General features: G+C 42.5%; 1 protein-coding gene across 5 annotated transcripts in view; it reads left to right on the top strand.

Annotated features, from left to right (window-relative positions):
- The window catches only part of dgkzb (diacylglycerol kinase, zeta b), a 76,746-nt gene that overhangs the window by 47,846 nt on the left and 13,766 nt on the right, over window positions 1-15,134 (top strand). For all 5 annotated transcript variants that reach the window (XR_013789980.1, XM_079500804.1, XM_079500802.1 and 2 more), the window contains exons 9-24: window positions 123-191; window positions 773-874; window positions 1,855-1,937; window positions 2,051-2,111; window positions 2,298-2,411; window positions 3,629-3,769; window positions 4,255-4,333; window positions 5,628-5,683; window positions 6,032-6,094; window positions 7,387-7,460; window positions 8,087-8,189; window positions 11,791-11,990; window positions 12,611-12,711; window positions 12,941-13,026; window positions 13,847-13,895; window positions 14,887-14,927. Coding sequence is in view for 4 of the 5 variants with exons in the window: in XM_079500804.1 (XP_079356930.1) it covers window positions 123-191; window positions 773-874; window positions 1,855-1,937; window positions 2,051-2,111; window positions 2,298-2,411; window positions 3,629-3,769; window positions 4,255-4,333; window positions 5,628-5,683; window positions 6,032-6,094; window positions 7,387-7,460; window positions 8,087-8,189; window positions 11,791-11,990; window positions 12,611-12,711; window positions 12,941-13,026; window positions 13,847-13,895; window positions 14,887-14,927 (1,422 nt within the window). In the remaining variant the exon portion in view is untranslated. The remainder of the gene's footprint in view (window positions 1-122; window positions 192-772; window positions 875-1,854; window positions 1,938-2,050; window positions 2,112-2,297; window positions 2,412-3,628; window positions 3,770-4,254; window positions 4,334-5,627; window positions 5,684-6,031; window positions 6,095-7,386; window positions 7,461-8,086; window positions 8,190-11,790; window positions 11,991-12,610; window positions 12,712-12,940; window positions 13,027-13,846; window positions 13,896-14,886; window positions 14,928-15,134) is intronic.

Genomic DNA, 15,134 nt, shown 5'->3' with positions numbered 1-15,134 from the left:
CTTCTCTCCTCTAGTCACACATGTCCTGAGTGCTGTCTTCTCTCCTCTAGTCACACATGTCCTGAGTGCTGTCTTCTCTCCTCTAGTCACACATGTCCTGAGTGCTGTCTTCTCTCCTCTAGTCATCTTTAAAATCCAGTAAAAAGAAGAAAAGAACATCACTGAAGAACAAGAACAGGAGAGTTGGAGAGGTGAGATAATAAACACACATGGATGAAATATTTGTGTTCATGCTGCTAATTGATTATGTATTTTGTAGTGTGGTTAAAAAGCTTTACACCGCTCCAGGTGGTTCGGTCAAGAACAACAAAGCACTTGGATTGAGGATTTTACTGAAGAACATAGAGTTGTACAGAAAGCATGTGTGTGTGGTTAACAATGAGACGCACACGCTGTACAGAATGAGCAGAAAACTAGGCTTGACAAACTCTAAAGTGTGCTGTGCTGATTGCAGGGTGGATACAGGTGCTCACTAATTGAGAATACAGCAGTGATAGGCTAAGATCAATTTGCCCTCTGCCAGCCAACAGTTCTTAATTGAGGAGGTCAGCTTGACCTCAGCTCAGTGCTTGAGTATATTTGAGCTGGCCTTTTCCACATTATGAGATATTCTGTTTAAACCAGAGATGGTGACTGAGCTTTGAGTAGTGCTCGTCTGTAAACGGTACAATTATGATGAATAATTATTATACTTAGTTTGTGCTATAAAGTATTTCTGTGTTTCTGTCTTTGTACTGTTTTAACTGTTTCTGCTGCCTGTTGTGTTTTTTAGCTCACCGACGGCCGTTGGAGGCCATTCCTCATTAAGCCCCTCCCTTCCCAGCTGATGAAGCCTCTTCTAGTGTTTGTTAATCCAAAGAGCGGAGGAAACCAGGTACAGTCTGTCCCAGACAGCGGTGTCTCCCAAACCTTTCAGTCCGTGACCAAAACGAGAAATCTGATCATGTCTCCCCTCCGGGACCCAAACTAGTTAACCCATTTAGGCCTGACGTCGTCGAGTTTTCTGAAATAAATATTTTCACGATTTTTCAAAAATAGCAGACCTACAAGCTCGTAGTGCGCCACTCGGTGGCGCGCTATGAGCTTGTAGATCTGCTATTTTTCAATAGCTAAATTACAACGTAATTAAAATACCAAAAGGGGTTCCTGCCCAAAATGGGTTAAAATCTATCTACAAGAGCTTGTAGATCGGCTATTTTCACTACTTCTTAAACATTTAGCTTTCTAATTTATGGAATTTCTTTGGTTTTTCTTTGATTTCTTCATGAAACTGTCTGGGGAAAAAAAGTAATTGGATTTTGTTTTGAATGCATGGAAATCCGTCCAGCCAGCCGGAGTAGCTAATCTCCATCACCGTTATACCAATCGGCCTGATATTATTGCGCCACCAGGAGGCTGAATTTTGCAAAACACATTTCTTGATAATTATTACTCCTACAGATTTTGTCCAAACGTTACATAAATCTGGACACATTACCTCTATTGTCATGTGATCAAGTCGGATCCGTTCGATTTTGTCATCCCATCCTGATTGGCTTCTAAAGTTTGCAGGACCGGCCCGTTTAATTTAGCTATTGAAAAATAGCAGATCTACAAGCTCATGAGCTTGTAGGTCTGCTATTTTTGAAAAATCGTGAAAATATTTATTTCAGAAAACTGAAGGATTTAGAAGATTCTTTTTAAATTTCGAGGTCAGGCCTAAATGGGATAAGTTTGATTATTCAGATCCCATTCCACGTGGCTATGACCAAAGTTTGCTGGCCCTGGTGGGCAACACTGTCAACACAGCCTTCTAGTTACTGCTCTTTGTTACATACTGTATTTGTTTTGATATACAGTATCTTTTGTCTACAGGGAGCCAAGATCATCCAGTCTTTTATGTGGTATTTGAACCCACGACAGGTTTTCGACCTCTCAAGGGACGGGCCTAAAGAGGGGTAAGATGGAGCACGCGCACACACACACACACACACACACCCCTTCACATGATAATGAGCACTGCAGTCTTCCCAGTTGTAATGTTTGTGTGTGTGTCTTTTTCTCTCTCAAGGTTGGAACTGTTCTCCAAGGTTCCCAACCTGAGGGTCCTGGCCTGTGGAGGAGACGGCACGGTGAGGATGCGTCACTAATCATTTTGCCATTTCACAATTGGTTTGAGTAGTGGTTTTAAAATGTTGATGAGGGAGGACTGAATACAAAATAGTGATAGACAAACGGAGCTACTGCTACCATTACTACTGTAGTTGTACGATAAACATTATTACTGGCAAAATAAAAGTATGTCTGTGTGTGTATAGGTCGGTTGGCTTCTGTCGGTTTTAGACGAGCTTCAGTTGAACCCGCAGCCTGCTGTAGCCATCCTTCCCCTGGGCACTGGGAACGACCTGGCCAGGACCCTCAACTGGGGAGGGGTGAGTGTCTGGTTTTTTCGACTTGATTTTTAATCACAGCCTAGCTTAATTCCAACCTTTTATTTGATCACCTCTTATCTCAGTGTCTTATTGTGTATTTATGTACCTGCTTGCGATTGATGTATTGATTTTATTTGAATGTATTGTTGATGCTATACGTTTTCTTGACTTGTACAGCACTTTGGTCGATGACAGTCGTTTTTAACCCATTTAGGCCTGACGTCGAAATAAATAAAAAAGTCTTCTGAAAGAATATATGTTCAATTTTCGAAGATTTGTGCCGCATTTTCACGATTTTTCAAAAATAGCAGACCTACAAGCTTGTAGCGCGCCACTCGGTGGCGCGCTATGAGCTTGTAGATCTGCTATTTTTCAATAGCTAAAGTATAACGTAATGCTTAAAACACCAAAAGGGGTTCCCGCCCAAAATGGGTTAAATGTGCTTTATAAATAAAGTTTGATTTGATTTGAAATATCCCATTTATTGTTGTTGTTGTTGTTTCCCCCCAAAGGTTTTCAGTTGATTTTCAAAAACAGTTTATGGCTACAGAGACAAAAGACCATTCCATTCCTTCGCTTTCAGATTGTGGTTCTCAACGTGGCGTCTGGGGACCCCCAGGGGTCCTTGAGGGGGTTCCAGGGGGTCCCCCAGAAAGATTAGTTAATATGGCATCAAAATCTGTGCAGCCATTTGAAACCTTATTCAGTCGTAAGCTATTAAAAAATAACATATATGGTAGGTACCCTCACAAAAACACGCAGTAATCCTGGTCTCTAAACTGCCTCCCCCTGGCCAGCCGGGGCGCCTGATGGAGGGGAAAGGAACTGGTTGGAATAACGTGTTCCTTCCACGCGATACGTCCAACCAGGGAAACTCCCCCCTGTCAGGTGTAAAGGAGCAACCTGGACACTCATGCATGAAGGAAGCATGAGTTCAAGTCTGTTGCTCTCCCCAGGTTGGTGGAGGGTACTGTGTAGAGCCCAGGATCACATTAGATAATTGACACAGGGGTGAAAAATGGGTTACAAAATCGTGGGATACATTTTTTTTTATAAAAAAAAACAAATAACATATCTACAAGCTAAACGGCTATGGTATTTATTTTTATAATTTATATATGATTATATTATTATATTATTTGAACATTTTTAACAACACATCTTTCATGGTGCTCCGTGGTCGTCCCTGACTTCTAACACCTCACCTTTGACCCCAGGGTTACACTGACGAGCCGGTGACCAAAATCCTGTCTCACGTGGAAGAGGGAACTGTCGTCCAATTGGATCGCTGGAATCTGGAGGTGGAGCCTAACCCTGACGCCCAGCAGGAGGAGCGGGAGGAGCATCAGACGGACAAAGTCAGTTAACCAATCAGAGCTCAGACTGCCAGATACTCAACCATTACCAGGGGCGGCGGTGGCTCAGGGGTAGAGTGGCTGGATGGTAACCGCAAGTTTACCAGTTCGAACCCGGGCTCCCCCAGAGTTAGTGTTGAAGTGTCCTTGAGCAAGACACTGAACCCCTAATTGCTCCTGATGTGCTGGTCGGTGCCTTGCATGGTTTCCGCTGCCATCGGTGTATGAATGTGTGTGTGAATGGGTGAATATAATGCACAATCTATGTAAAGCGCCTTGGATAAAGGCACTATATAAATGCACCATTTACCTAGATATGGCTCAATAAAGAATACTAATATGTATTCATAATTCGGTCAATATTGGCTGAACATCGCACACATCCATTAAAGCGTAATGCCAATGTAACTTTGACAAAGATGTGAAGACGAAGAAATGTAAGATGTCTGACAAAATAATGGCATCTCGTCGACTTGTTTTTTTTTCAGCTTCCGATCGATGTCTTCAACAACTACTTCAGTCTTGGCTTTGACGCTCATGTCACCCTGGGCTTCCACGAATCTAGAGGTACATTCACAGCAAACTGGGTTCAGTTGGGATAGAAGTATTTGACTGGGGTAGACACTAATCTCACACCAATGGTCAACACCTGTTGAGTTTGGTTTTAACCCTAGAACACCAAACATACATTTTGTCACACCATCACTAAACACAGGTATATTTAACCCATTTAGGCCTGATGTCGGAATTTATAAAATGTCTTCTAAATCCTGACAGTTTTCTGTCAGGATTTGCGCCACATTTTCACGATTCTTTTTCAAAAATAGCAGACCTACAAGCTCGTAGCGCGCCACTCGGTGGCGCGCTATGAGCTTGTAGATCTGCTATTTTTCAATAGCTAAATTATAACAATGTTTAAAACACCAAAAGGGGTTCCCGCCCAAAATGGGTTAACCAATGTAAAATATTCCACAAAAATATTTCATCAAAATGTATTGAAGTATCATGGGTGGCCTATCATACTGTAGGTGGGCAGAATTGTTGAAAAACGTGTGTATTGGCCTGGGCCACCTTAGTGGTCCAGGCACCTTGGCTGGTAATCCAGCATGACAGTGTGTTGCGGGTTCGAGTCCCGTTTCCTGTCTACCTACTGTTAATCTATCAATAAAGGGAAAAAATCCCCCCAAAAATATCATAAAGAAAAAACCTTGGTATTATTTTAAAAATATTCCTTAAAAAACATAATGGAGCTGGGAACTTCTCCTTTGGTCCACCCATTCCTGGGACATGTGAGAATGGTCCAGTGAAAAAAAAAAATAATAATAAATCCCATTGTGGGTGTATGGTCATATGTAGTCATAGCACTTTATAGTACACATGTATAATATAGTATATATATAGTATCTATGTATAGTTTACATAGATACTATGTATAGTTTACATAGATACTCCACTGTTACGTTCTTAGTTTACGCATGATTCATGATAACTACTTTTTTATGTGATGTATGCCATGCTTTTGTTATTGCTTAATGTAAGTCGCTCTGGATTAAGAGCGTCTGCTAAATGCCTAAATTGTAAATTGTATGGGATTTTTCTCCATCACTCTATTGCTAAACACGGGTGAAATTCACCTGAACACCTGCCTGTAAAAAAAATAACATGGATGATTGTGGGCAGGGAAACAAACCTACCTTCTATGATGTCACCGAGCATCATGAAAGTACCGAAAGACCCGCCCACCACAGACATCAGCAACATTACGAAAATTACAAAAAAATATAATTGTCCGCGGGTGTTTAGTGTTCGAGGGTTAATAGCTAGAGCTCAGATAAAAGTTGTTATTCTGTTTGTCTTTCAGAGGCCAACCCTGAGAGATTCAACAGCCGCTTCCGCAATAAGATGTACTATGCAGGGGTGAGTGTCACACTTATCTATCTACAGTATCTTTCAGTCTAGTCTGTATCTGTGTCAGCCTATCAATCACACACACACACACACACGATGTGGCAATAAAGATTGTATTGCCACATCGTGTGTGTGCGTGTGTGTGTGTGTGTGTGTGTGTGTGTGTGTGTGTGTGTGTGTGTGTGTGTGTGTGTGTGTGTGTGTGTGTGTGTGTGTGTGTGTGTGTGTGTGTGTGTGTGTGTGTGTGTGTGTGTGTGTGTGTGTGTGTGTGTGTGTGTGTGTGTGTGTGAAGATTGTTAACAGTACAGTCAAATGCTATGCTGCATTGTACTCAGTGTGTGTGCGTGTGTGTTTCAGACAGCCTTTTCAGACTTCTTGAGCGGTAGCTCCAAAGACCTGGCTAAGCACATCAAGGTTGAGGTGAGAACAATCTAACACTAATACATGAACACTAAAGATAACATGTAAAAAAAAACATAATGGACCTCCATAAGGAAGGGACTGCACTGCACACTCCAGGGAACAGAAATGGACCACATACATTAAGTGATTTATTGGCACGGCACGTTTTGCCGTGAGCCTCGTCAGGTCAGGTGCTGAAGATGATATATTAACAGGGGTGCACACTATTATGTTGGGCTAGTACTCAAAGGAGCACCTGCCCATGTAGTTTGGTGCGCACAGCGGGGGTGGGGGGGGGGGGGTCAGCATTCTCTATTCTCTCAGCTGTTGGATGCGCAAATGCACCTCCATGCCTTTGATCTACCGCGCACCAAACGTTTTGACGACGCATGCGCACTGGCACAGCGCTTGTGTGCACCCCTGTATATTAACTTTAGCAACTTAACACTGTAACATCATTTGTGTTAATTAATAATTAGAATCTAACACTAACATGATTGATTGATGATTGATTGATTACTTTATTAGACAGAACATGTGAAAACAGCAACAGAGTACGGTCAAACACTTAGTCTAAAAGGATAGCACCAAAAAAAAAGTCCTTGCGGTCTTGTTTCCATATTTGGGTCCTATATATTCAATTCATAAATATGAGATGGGAAATTACAACAAAATTCAATGTCACCACAAACTATAAAACACTATGTACAGAGTGGAAGAGACATTAACAACGGACATTAACAACAGAACACACAAATGCAAATGTTGATGCGAACTGTGCTATAACACTTGCTGCATCCCATTTGATTTCTAGTCAATCAGCCCTTGGCTCAAGTGAACATGCGGTGATGTTTTAGCCTTCGTAATTACAAGGGTCACTTTGTGTGAAGCAGTAAGTGGTGCTGCAACACTGTAACGAGAGCACCTCTGGCGGTCCCATTAGACTACTGTATGTTAATGACACTGTAATGAACTGGAGCCCACAATATTTGGATAATTAATACCAAAAATATGAAAGCAAGAATATAGCATTCAATTATGGGCAATATTTGAGTTTTGTGAGTGAACAGATTTGATCACTAGCTCGAGGGTGCACTGTAATTAACTTGACCTACGTAATTAATGGATTGGACCGGCACTTTGTGATGCGAAAAGAACAATATCGATGGGGAATTCCCAGAGGGCTGGAAGGGCTAGCTTAGAGGAATGAAATTGCAATGGGGATCGAGCCACTTATACTGCTCTAACCTACCTGTATCATCTTCCTGATCATGTGATTATGGTCTTCTCTGTGATTGGCTCTCCCCCAGTGTGACGGGGTGGACCTGACCCCCAAAGTCCAGGAACTGAAGTTACTGTGCCTACTGTTCCTCAACATCCCCAGGTACAGTACAGCGAGCCTGGTGGGCCTAAATACCTCTACTCTGTACTCTTGTATCTGTGTTGTGTTATATCGGAAGGTCACACAGGGCGACGCGGGAAGCGAACACAGCTGTTGTGGCAGTCTGACACACACACATACACACACAGACCTTTTTTTTTTTTTTTTTTTTTTTTTAAGTTTTTTTTTTTTTTTTTTTTTAATTTTCTTTGTGTGTGTGTGTGTGTGTGTGTGTGTGTGTGTGTGTGTGTGTGTGTGTGTGTGTGTGTGTGTGTGTGTGTGTGTGTGTGTGTGTGTGTGTGTGTGTGTGTGTGTGTGTGTGTGTGTGTGTGTGTGTGTGTGTGTGTGTGTGTGTGTGTGTGTGTGTGTGTGTGTGTGTGTGTGTGTGTGTGTGTGTGTGTGTGTGTGTGTGTGTGTGTTTTTTGTGTGATACAGCTGCGCCCTCTGGTGGCGGGCGTTACAGCATGACAGACAGACAGACAGGACTTTTCTTTTAGTATTTTAGTATCACTATTAGAAAGGCATAAAGACATCAAAATGAGAAGATTATGAATGGTGTGTAAAGGGGAAAATGTAACATTTGTCACGGACCCTGCTATTGTACTTCTCCCTGCTCTGGCTGTGTGTAGGTACTGTGCAGGGACCACACCCTGGGGTCATCCCAGTGACTTTGACCCCCAGCGCCAGGACGATGGCTTCATCGAGGTCATTGGCTTCACCTTGACTTCTCTGGTGAGTCAAGATCACTGCTGATCTACAAGCTCACAACGTCACATTGTGACACATTGTGTGATTGTAGATTGTCTATTATTTTGCTATTTGTCACACAAGGTATATATGGCTTAAGAGGTGAAACAACCCATTTAGGCCTGACGTAAAAAAAGAAAAAAACGTCTTCTGAAAGAATATATATTCAAAGATTTGTGCCGCATTTTTACGATTTTTCAAAAATAGCAGACCTACAAGCTCATAATGAGCTTGTATATCTGCTATTTTTCAATAGCTAATGTATAACATAATGCAAACACCAAAAGGGGTGTTTGCAAGTTGTACTTTGACGCACTCCAGTGATGCAAATACGGTGCGTGTTACGTCCCTAGACGCAATATATTGATAAAGGACGCAATCGTGTCCCCTTCCGGGGGTCCCTGGACGCACTACTGTAATCAGTACTGTACTGTAACAAGTTAAAAAGTCCACGTTAAAAATAAAATCGCGAAATGTTGCGGTAAAAAAACAAATATCCACACACAATCGTTTTGCAATGGCCGCATCAGACCTCATCCGACGTTATAAACAATCAAATCCATGTAGAAATCGTTGTGAAAACAAGATGGAAATGATAATCATACCACACGGACGCCGCCGTGTTGCGCAGCCTCAGACCAAAGACCCAGTTCTTTAGGGTCACTTATTTGAGCATAACGGTGCGACGCAGCGAAACAGTGGCATGCCGTGACATGAGCAGACCTGCTGATTGAATGGGTAACAGTAACGCATTTGAGTCTGACTCACTGTACCCGCGGACCCCCGCGGCAGATCTCCGCGGGGACCCCCACTGTACGCACAGTCCCCCGCTGTACCCACGGACCCCCACTGTTGTTTGCAATTTTTTTTGCAAATGTTAAATGTTAGCCAGATTTAGAATTGTGCTTATTTCTTTTATACATTTTCTACATGAATATAACCATATTATGACCATAAAGATGAAATGGGAGTTAAATGCTGCAATTGGTAAAAAATAAAATACAAAATATGACCTAACCCTAACGTCGTTGAAGTGAGACTCAATGTGAGAATGTCCCTGGGACCTAAAAGACCACCCCTGGGTCCACGGGCCGTGGCTCAGTGGTCCAGGCACCTTGGCTGGTAATCCAGTCTGGCAGTGTGCCGCCGGTTCGACTCCCGATCCCGACGGCCTTTACTGCATGTCACCCCCCATCTCTCTCCCCATTTCCTGTCAGTCTACTTTCTATCCCTCCATAAAAAAATATAAAATAAAGGCGAAAGCCACAAAAGCATTAAAGCATTAAAAAAAAAAAGTCCAGCAATAAGAACTCTATCCTACTGATAGAGTTCTTATGAAAGCCTGAGCAGTTTTATATATATCGTCAAAGTAATTAGGTAAGGTTGAAACCTGCTGCCAGATTAAAACAATCCAGCCATTGATGGAGGCTATAACATAATGTGAGCATTTACATAAAATAATGGCAAGACCACATCTGTGGCGCATCAGGGCTGAGTCAGGACTCAGGTGGGCAGACTTCCTTAAAAGGGGCCATGACTCTGTGTGACCATGCATAAGTCCACATCGTTGAACATAACACAATCCTGACATATAAAAGACTTATTATTCATTCATACATTTAAAAGGGATTTTAACCCATTTAGGCCTGACCTCAAAATTTTAAAAAAATCTTCTAAATCCTCCAGTTTTCTGAAATAAATATTTTCACGATTTTTCAAAAATAGCAGACCTACAAGCTCGTAGCGCGCCACTCGGTGGCGCGCTATGAGCTTGTAGATCTGCTATTTTTCAATAGCTAAATTATAACATAATGTTTAAAACACCAAAAGAGATGATGCATCTCAAAAGTGTTTATCCTTTAAGAAAGTCACGACCACCAGTATCAAAACTGGTGGTTGTCGGGGAAACTGTAGGGGAAACCGGTTGATGATGAATAGTAAAGTCTGACGAAGTTATTGTGTACAGCAATATGGGTATACAGTATATGGGTACAGGAATATAGTATTACCAGTAAGACGCCCTGAGGGTGAGAAGCGACCTCGCCCTTGCATGCATGCATCCACCTGGGTGACTATCAGCTCCACATATGTGACTAAATTTGACTGAGGGACTGCCATTGTTTTTTTGTTTCATGTCATATGAAAGCAGGGAATCATAGCTTCAAATTGACATATTGGTTGTTCAGTTTGGCCCACCAGTTTTGGAGATATGGCTTATAGAGTAATGTCTTGCAGAAAACAGCGAGTTGAGAAAACAGGCTTGAAAGGTTCACTTCTGTGGTCTCTAACATTACACCTAGCTACATGTTTTAGCATTTATTTCATGTCGATTTCAGCTCTGACACTTATTTCAGACATGCTCTAGTATGTGAAGAGTCTGCCTGTGCTATAAACTCATTTTGGGAAAAAAAAAAATCTCCTCTGGTGAAAAGCTGGAATTTGCGCGATGGCAGTCTCTCAGTCAAATCTGGTCACATATGGAAATCCATGTGTTGTACCAACTTGGTTCATTTTCTAAGGTGACTCACGTCGCGGCAACCACACTGGTTATCATGAGACACAGTCACAGTATGGCCATATATTTGACTTGATATGGGCTTAAACCATTTAGGCCTGACGTCGAAATAAAAAAAACGTTCGCTCTGAAAGAATATATACCTATTCAAAGATTTGTGCCGCATTTTCACGATTTTTCAAAAATAGCAGACCTACAAGCTCGTAGCGCGCCACTCGGTGGCGCGCTATGAGCTTGTAGATCTGCTATTTTTCAATAGCTAAATTATAACATAAGGGGCACGTTCGGAAATAGCGCACTGAGCGCACTGTGCAATGCAAACTAATAGGCGAGTGCGTTCCCGGTGCACATTTCCGAACGCACCCAATGTTTAAAACACCAAAAGGGGTTCCCGCCCAAAATGGGTTAATATTGATGACAAGCGTCCAGGAAGGCAGTGAGACCACATTTTCATGACATATTTGAACATGGCGCCATGACTAAAATATCTATAAACACACATTTCACATGAAAACCCCCAGGAAAGTGTTTCTTGTGTCCTAAACAGACCTGGTTGCAAAAGGGTGAGGTGGCCCTTTAACAACTTTCAAAATGTATCTGAAATAGCAAAAACGGCAGATCTTCCGTCTCACAGCGCTTCGCGAGCTTGTACTGAAGATCGGCTAGTATTTTCGCTACGGCTTTACGCTATAGTACGACAAATTAGGGCATTCATTTATGGAAACGGAACATAAAAAGTTGGAAATACTGCGCTGGAACGCCACAAATCACAAACGGAATGTCCAATCCATCCCAAATTTGAATCGCATGTCACGGGTGGGTTAATCAACCCAGAGCCAAAAGCAATTCCATTTTCATCCACAGGGGGGTGCCACAAATGCAAAAAAAATTACCCTTTGTTGCAGAAAAATGATTGTTGTGGGGGGATAAGTCCCCTCCGGTTCACTTACGCATGATCACAGGGGTGACGTGACATTGTAATTGGTTGGCAAAATCAGTTTGAGGAGCCTATGTAAGCGATTGCGGCAACCACACTTTTCTAGTTTCCATGTTGTCTCTCTCTCTCTCCAGGCGACCCTGCAGGTGGGGGGTCATGGGGAGCGCTTGGCTCAGTGTAAGGACGCCATTCTGACCACCTTTAAGACCATCCCCATGCAGGTGGACGGAGAGCCCTGCAAACTGTCCCCCTCCGTCATCAGGATCAACCTGAGGAGCCAAGCCAACATGATCCAGAAGACTAAGAGGCGGCTCAACAACCCTCGGCTCAACGAGTAAGAAGAAGAACCGCCGCTGGTTCCCTGACCTTTGTGCTGTACCGGGGCCCACTTGGAAATCTTGGAAAAGCTATTACGGGCCCACCCATGTGACCACATAACCCATTTTGTGCGGGAACCCATTTGGTGTTAGCATTATGTTATGCTTTAGCTATTGAAAAATAGCAGATCTACAAGCTCATAGCGCGCCACCGAGTGGCGCGCTACGAGCTTGTAGATCTGCAAATTTTTTTAAATCGAAGAACGACTGACATAGAAACATAGCTTTTTCAGAAAACTGTCAGGATGTAGAAGACCTTTTTAGAATCTGATCTCAGGTCAAAATGGGTTAACTCGGCAGCCAAAATACCATGACTGTTTTTGTTTATATAAATTAAATTAATGTTAACTTTTTTTATATTTATGTTGTTATACATAAAAAATATTAGAGTTACAAAACGGCCCGTCTAAAAGTTTGTAGATCGACTATTTTCAGCTTTAGGGTTAAAAGTGTGTGCGCGCGCGTGTGTGTGTGTGTGTGTGTGTGTGTGTGTGTGCGCGTGTGTGTGTGTGCGTGTGCGTGTGTGCGTGCGTGCGTGCGTGCGTGCGTGCGTGCGTGCGTGCGTGCGTGCGTGCAGTCAGCAGGTCTTTCCAGACCAAATGGAGGTTACGGTGAAGAGGATCAACATGTACGACTATGAAACTCTTCACTACGACACACAGCAGCTTAAACACTCCTGTCAGTACCTAGAACACACAGACACACACACACAATGTTTTACAGTGTTTTTAGAGAAGTTGTCAAAAACATCATTCCCAGCATGTTGAATGTTTATTGGGAGAAATATACCAGAGAGAGATTATATTTAAAAAAAAATAACTTTAATTTAAAAGGTTTCACAGTCTGACTTTATATATAATGGCAATATGTGTACAGATAAATATCGATTGATCTGTTGTGCTTTCAGCCATCTCTCTAGGAGTCATTGTTGTCCCCGGAGACAGCGATCTGGAGACCTGTCGATCTCACATAGAAGGTCTCCATGACGACCAGGTAAGCGCGTGTGCGTGTGTGTGTTTGTTAAAGCAGGGGTTCTCAATGTTTTTGGCTGGGGACCCCCGGAAATGCTTTGGCCATGTCTCGGGACCCCCCGCCCCGCCCCCTCCCCACCACCAATACAAACTGACTGCAAAAATAACCTTAATAATAGAGAAATTATATCATAAATAAATACTGAAACCAGATATAATCATTAGGGAAGGTGTATGCATGTACTATGCAAACTCTTCATTTCCATTTTCCAGCCATTCACTTGCAAAAAATCTGGGGACCCCCCCAAAATAATTTGGCGACCCCCCCCCCTAGGGGTCACGACCCACGGGTTGAGAACCACTGTGTTAAAGCATAAGAGAACACATATCTTAGTATGCTTGTTGCCTGGCTGTTTTTTCTCAAATTACCTTTTTGTAATCTAGAATAGATTCAAAAGGAGAAGAGAAAACTGAGAATAAAATTGAATACTGTTGTTTTGTTTGTTTTCTTTTTTTTGTTTGTTTTTTGTTTACCTATGAATTGTATTGTTTTGTCTTGTCTTGTTTTTTGTTTACCTATGAATTGTATTGTTTTGTCTGGTTGAATTGTCTGTAAAAAGTGTCTTTATGTATGAAGTGTATTTTGTGAATTGCGGACCCCCTTGAAAACGAGATGGTTCATCTCAAGGGATTGTTCCTAATAAATACATTTCAGACAGACTTTGTAGAATAGAAGTTAAGGTGGTCTGCACTGAATGTAGGATCTCTGTTGGCCTCTCCGTCACTTTGCCTGACAGATTTGAGCAGGAAAAACAGTGTGTCTGTCTCCCTGTGTTTTTCAGGACAGCCCGTCGCCACAGAGACTCTCTCATCGCTGGTGTTTTCTTGACTGTAAGTCTGAGCACATGAATTAATGTATAGCTGTTCTAGAACACATGTAGGTCTACTTGTTCCTCTGTAAGGGGCCGTGTCTACTGAGACGTTTTCACCTTGAATTGTTTTAATGTTCTGTGCTGTGCCTTCATGTATGGCCGTTTTTTATCTGTTGCCGAGAGTTGAAATATTTTCAACTTGGGCGTTTGGAAGGTTTTTTTTTTTAGGTGAGCACCTTGCATTTTCAGCTGGGAAGAAACACTTTGGTGGAGAAGATACAAATCCAGTCCTCCATCAAATATTTGTCACAACAGCTTGGAACATACATGGTGACTGATTCCAGTCACCAAGCCATTTTCCTCAAGGTCACACAACAGAGTTATTTGCAAGTGATCAGATCACCTTTGTGTGTTCAGATATCGCCGAAAATAGCCGATTGTCTATTTTTGATTGGCTATTTTCGACCAAATCAGGCTTCGGTGTCCAGACTGTGTCCAGACTGAGACACGTCTTGAGAAATCAGATTTGAATCTAATTTCAAACCACCTACTGTAGTAGAAATTACACCAAAATTTGGTGCCCAAAATGCGGAAGTGCAAACACGTTCAACGTTAAAGCCCAGCTGCACGGGGTTTCCTCATCATACTTCCACGGGTCCGCCTGCAGTCCCTCCTCTTACCACTAGGGCCCAGTGCTTCAACGTTGGAGAGCCTCACTGGCCCCTTGGACTAGACTCTGTGACACAACATGACACTTATTAGTACATCTTTCAGTTGATCTGACATTTTCAGTATACATTCAAGTGCTCTACTCCCATAAACACTTTGAACCAGACTTCCCTATGTTGAGCATGACATTTTAGGGGATTTATTTATGGATTTATTTATTGTTGTTATAGTAGATCTACAAGCTCTCAACGTGCCTCACTGTGCCAAATTAGTTACTACTAGTGGTCTTTTGTGGTGCATTCCATGTTGGAGAATTGTAGAAGGTCTTGTTTATTTTTCAGGTACAACAGCAGATCGTTTCTACAGGATAGACCGGGCTCAGGTAAGCTTATGCTTTTCTATACTCCATTGTACCACGTCATGTGACCTGTTGTACCACGTCATGTGACTTGCTGTACCACGTCATGTGACTTGCTGTACCACGTCATGTGACCTGTTGGACCACGTCATGTGACTTGCTGTACCACGTCATGTGACCTGTTGTACCACGTCATGTGACCTGTTGTACCACGTCATGTGACCTGTTGTA

The sequence above is a fragment of the Electrona antarctica genome (genome assembly GCF_951216825.1).
Source record: "Electrona antarctica genome assembly, chromosome: 5".
NCBI classification, from domain to species: Eukaryota; Metazoa; Chordata; class Actinopteri; order Myctophiformes; family Myctophidae; genus Electrona; species Electrona antarctica.
The sequence above is the reverse complement of the archived record's forward strand: the minus strand, read 5'-3'. Positions and strand labels throughout refer to the sequence as shown.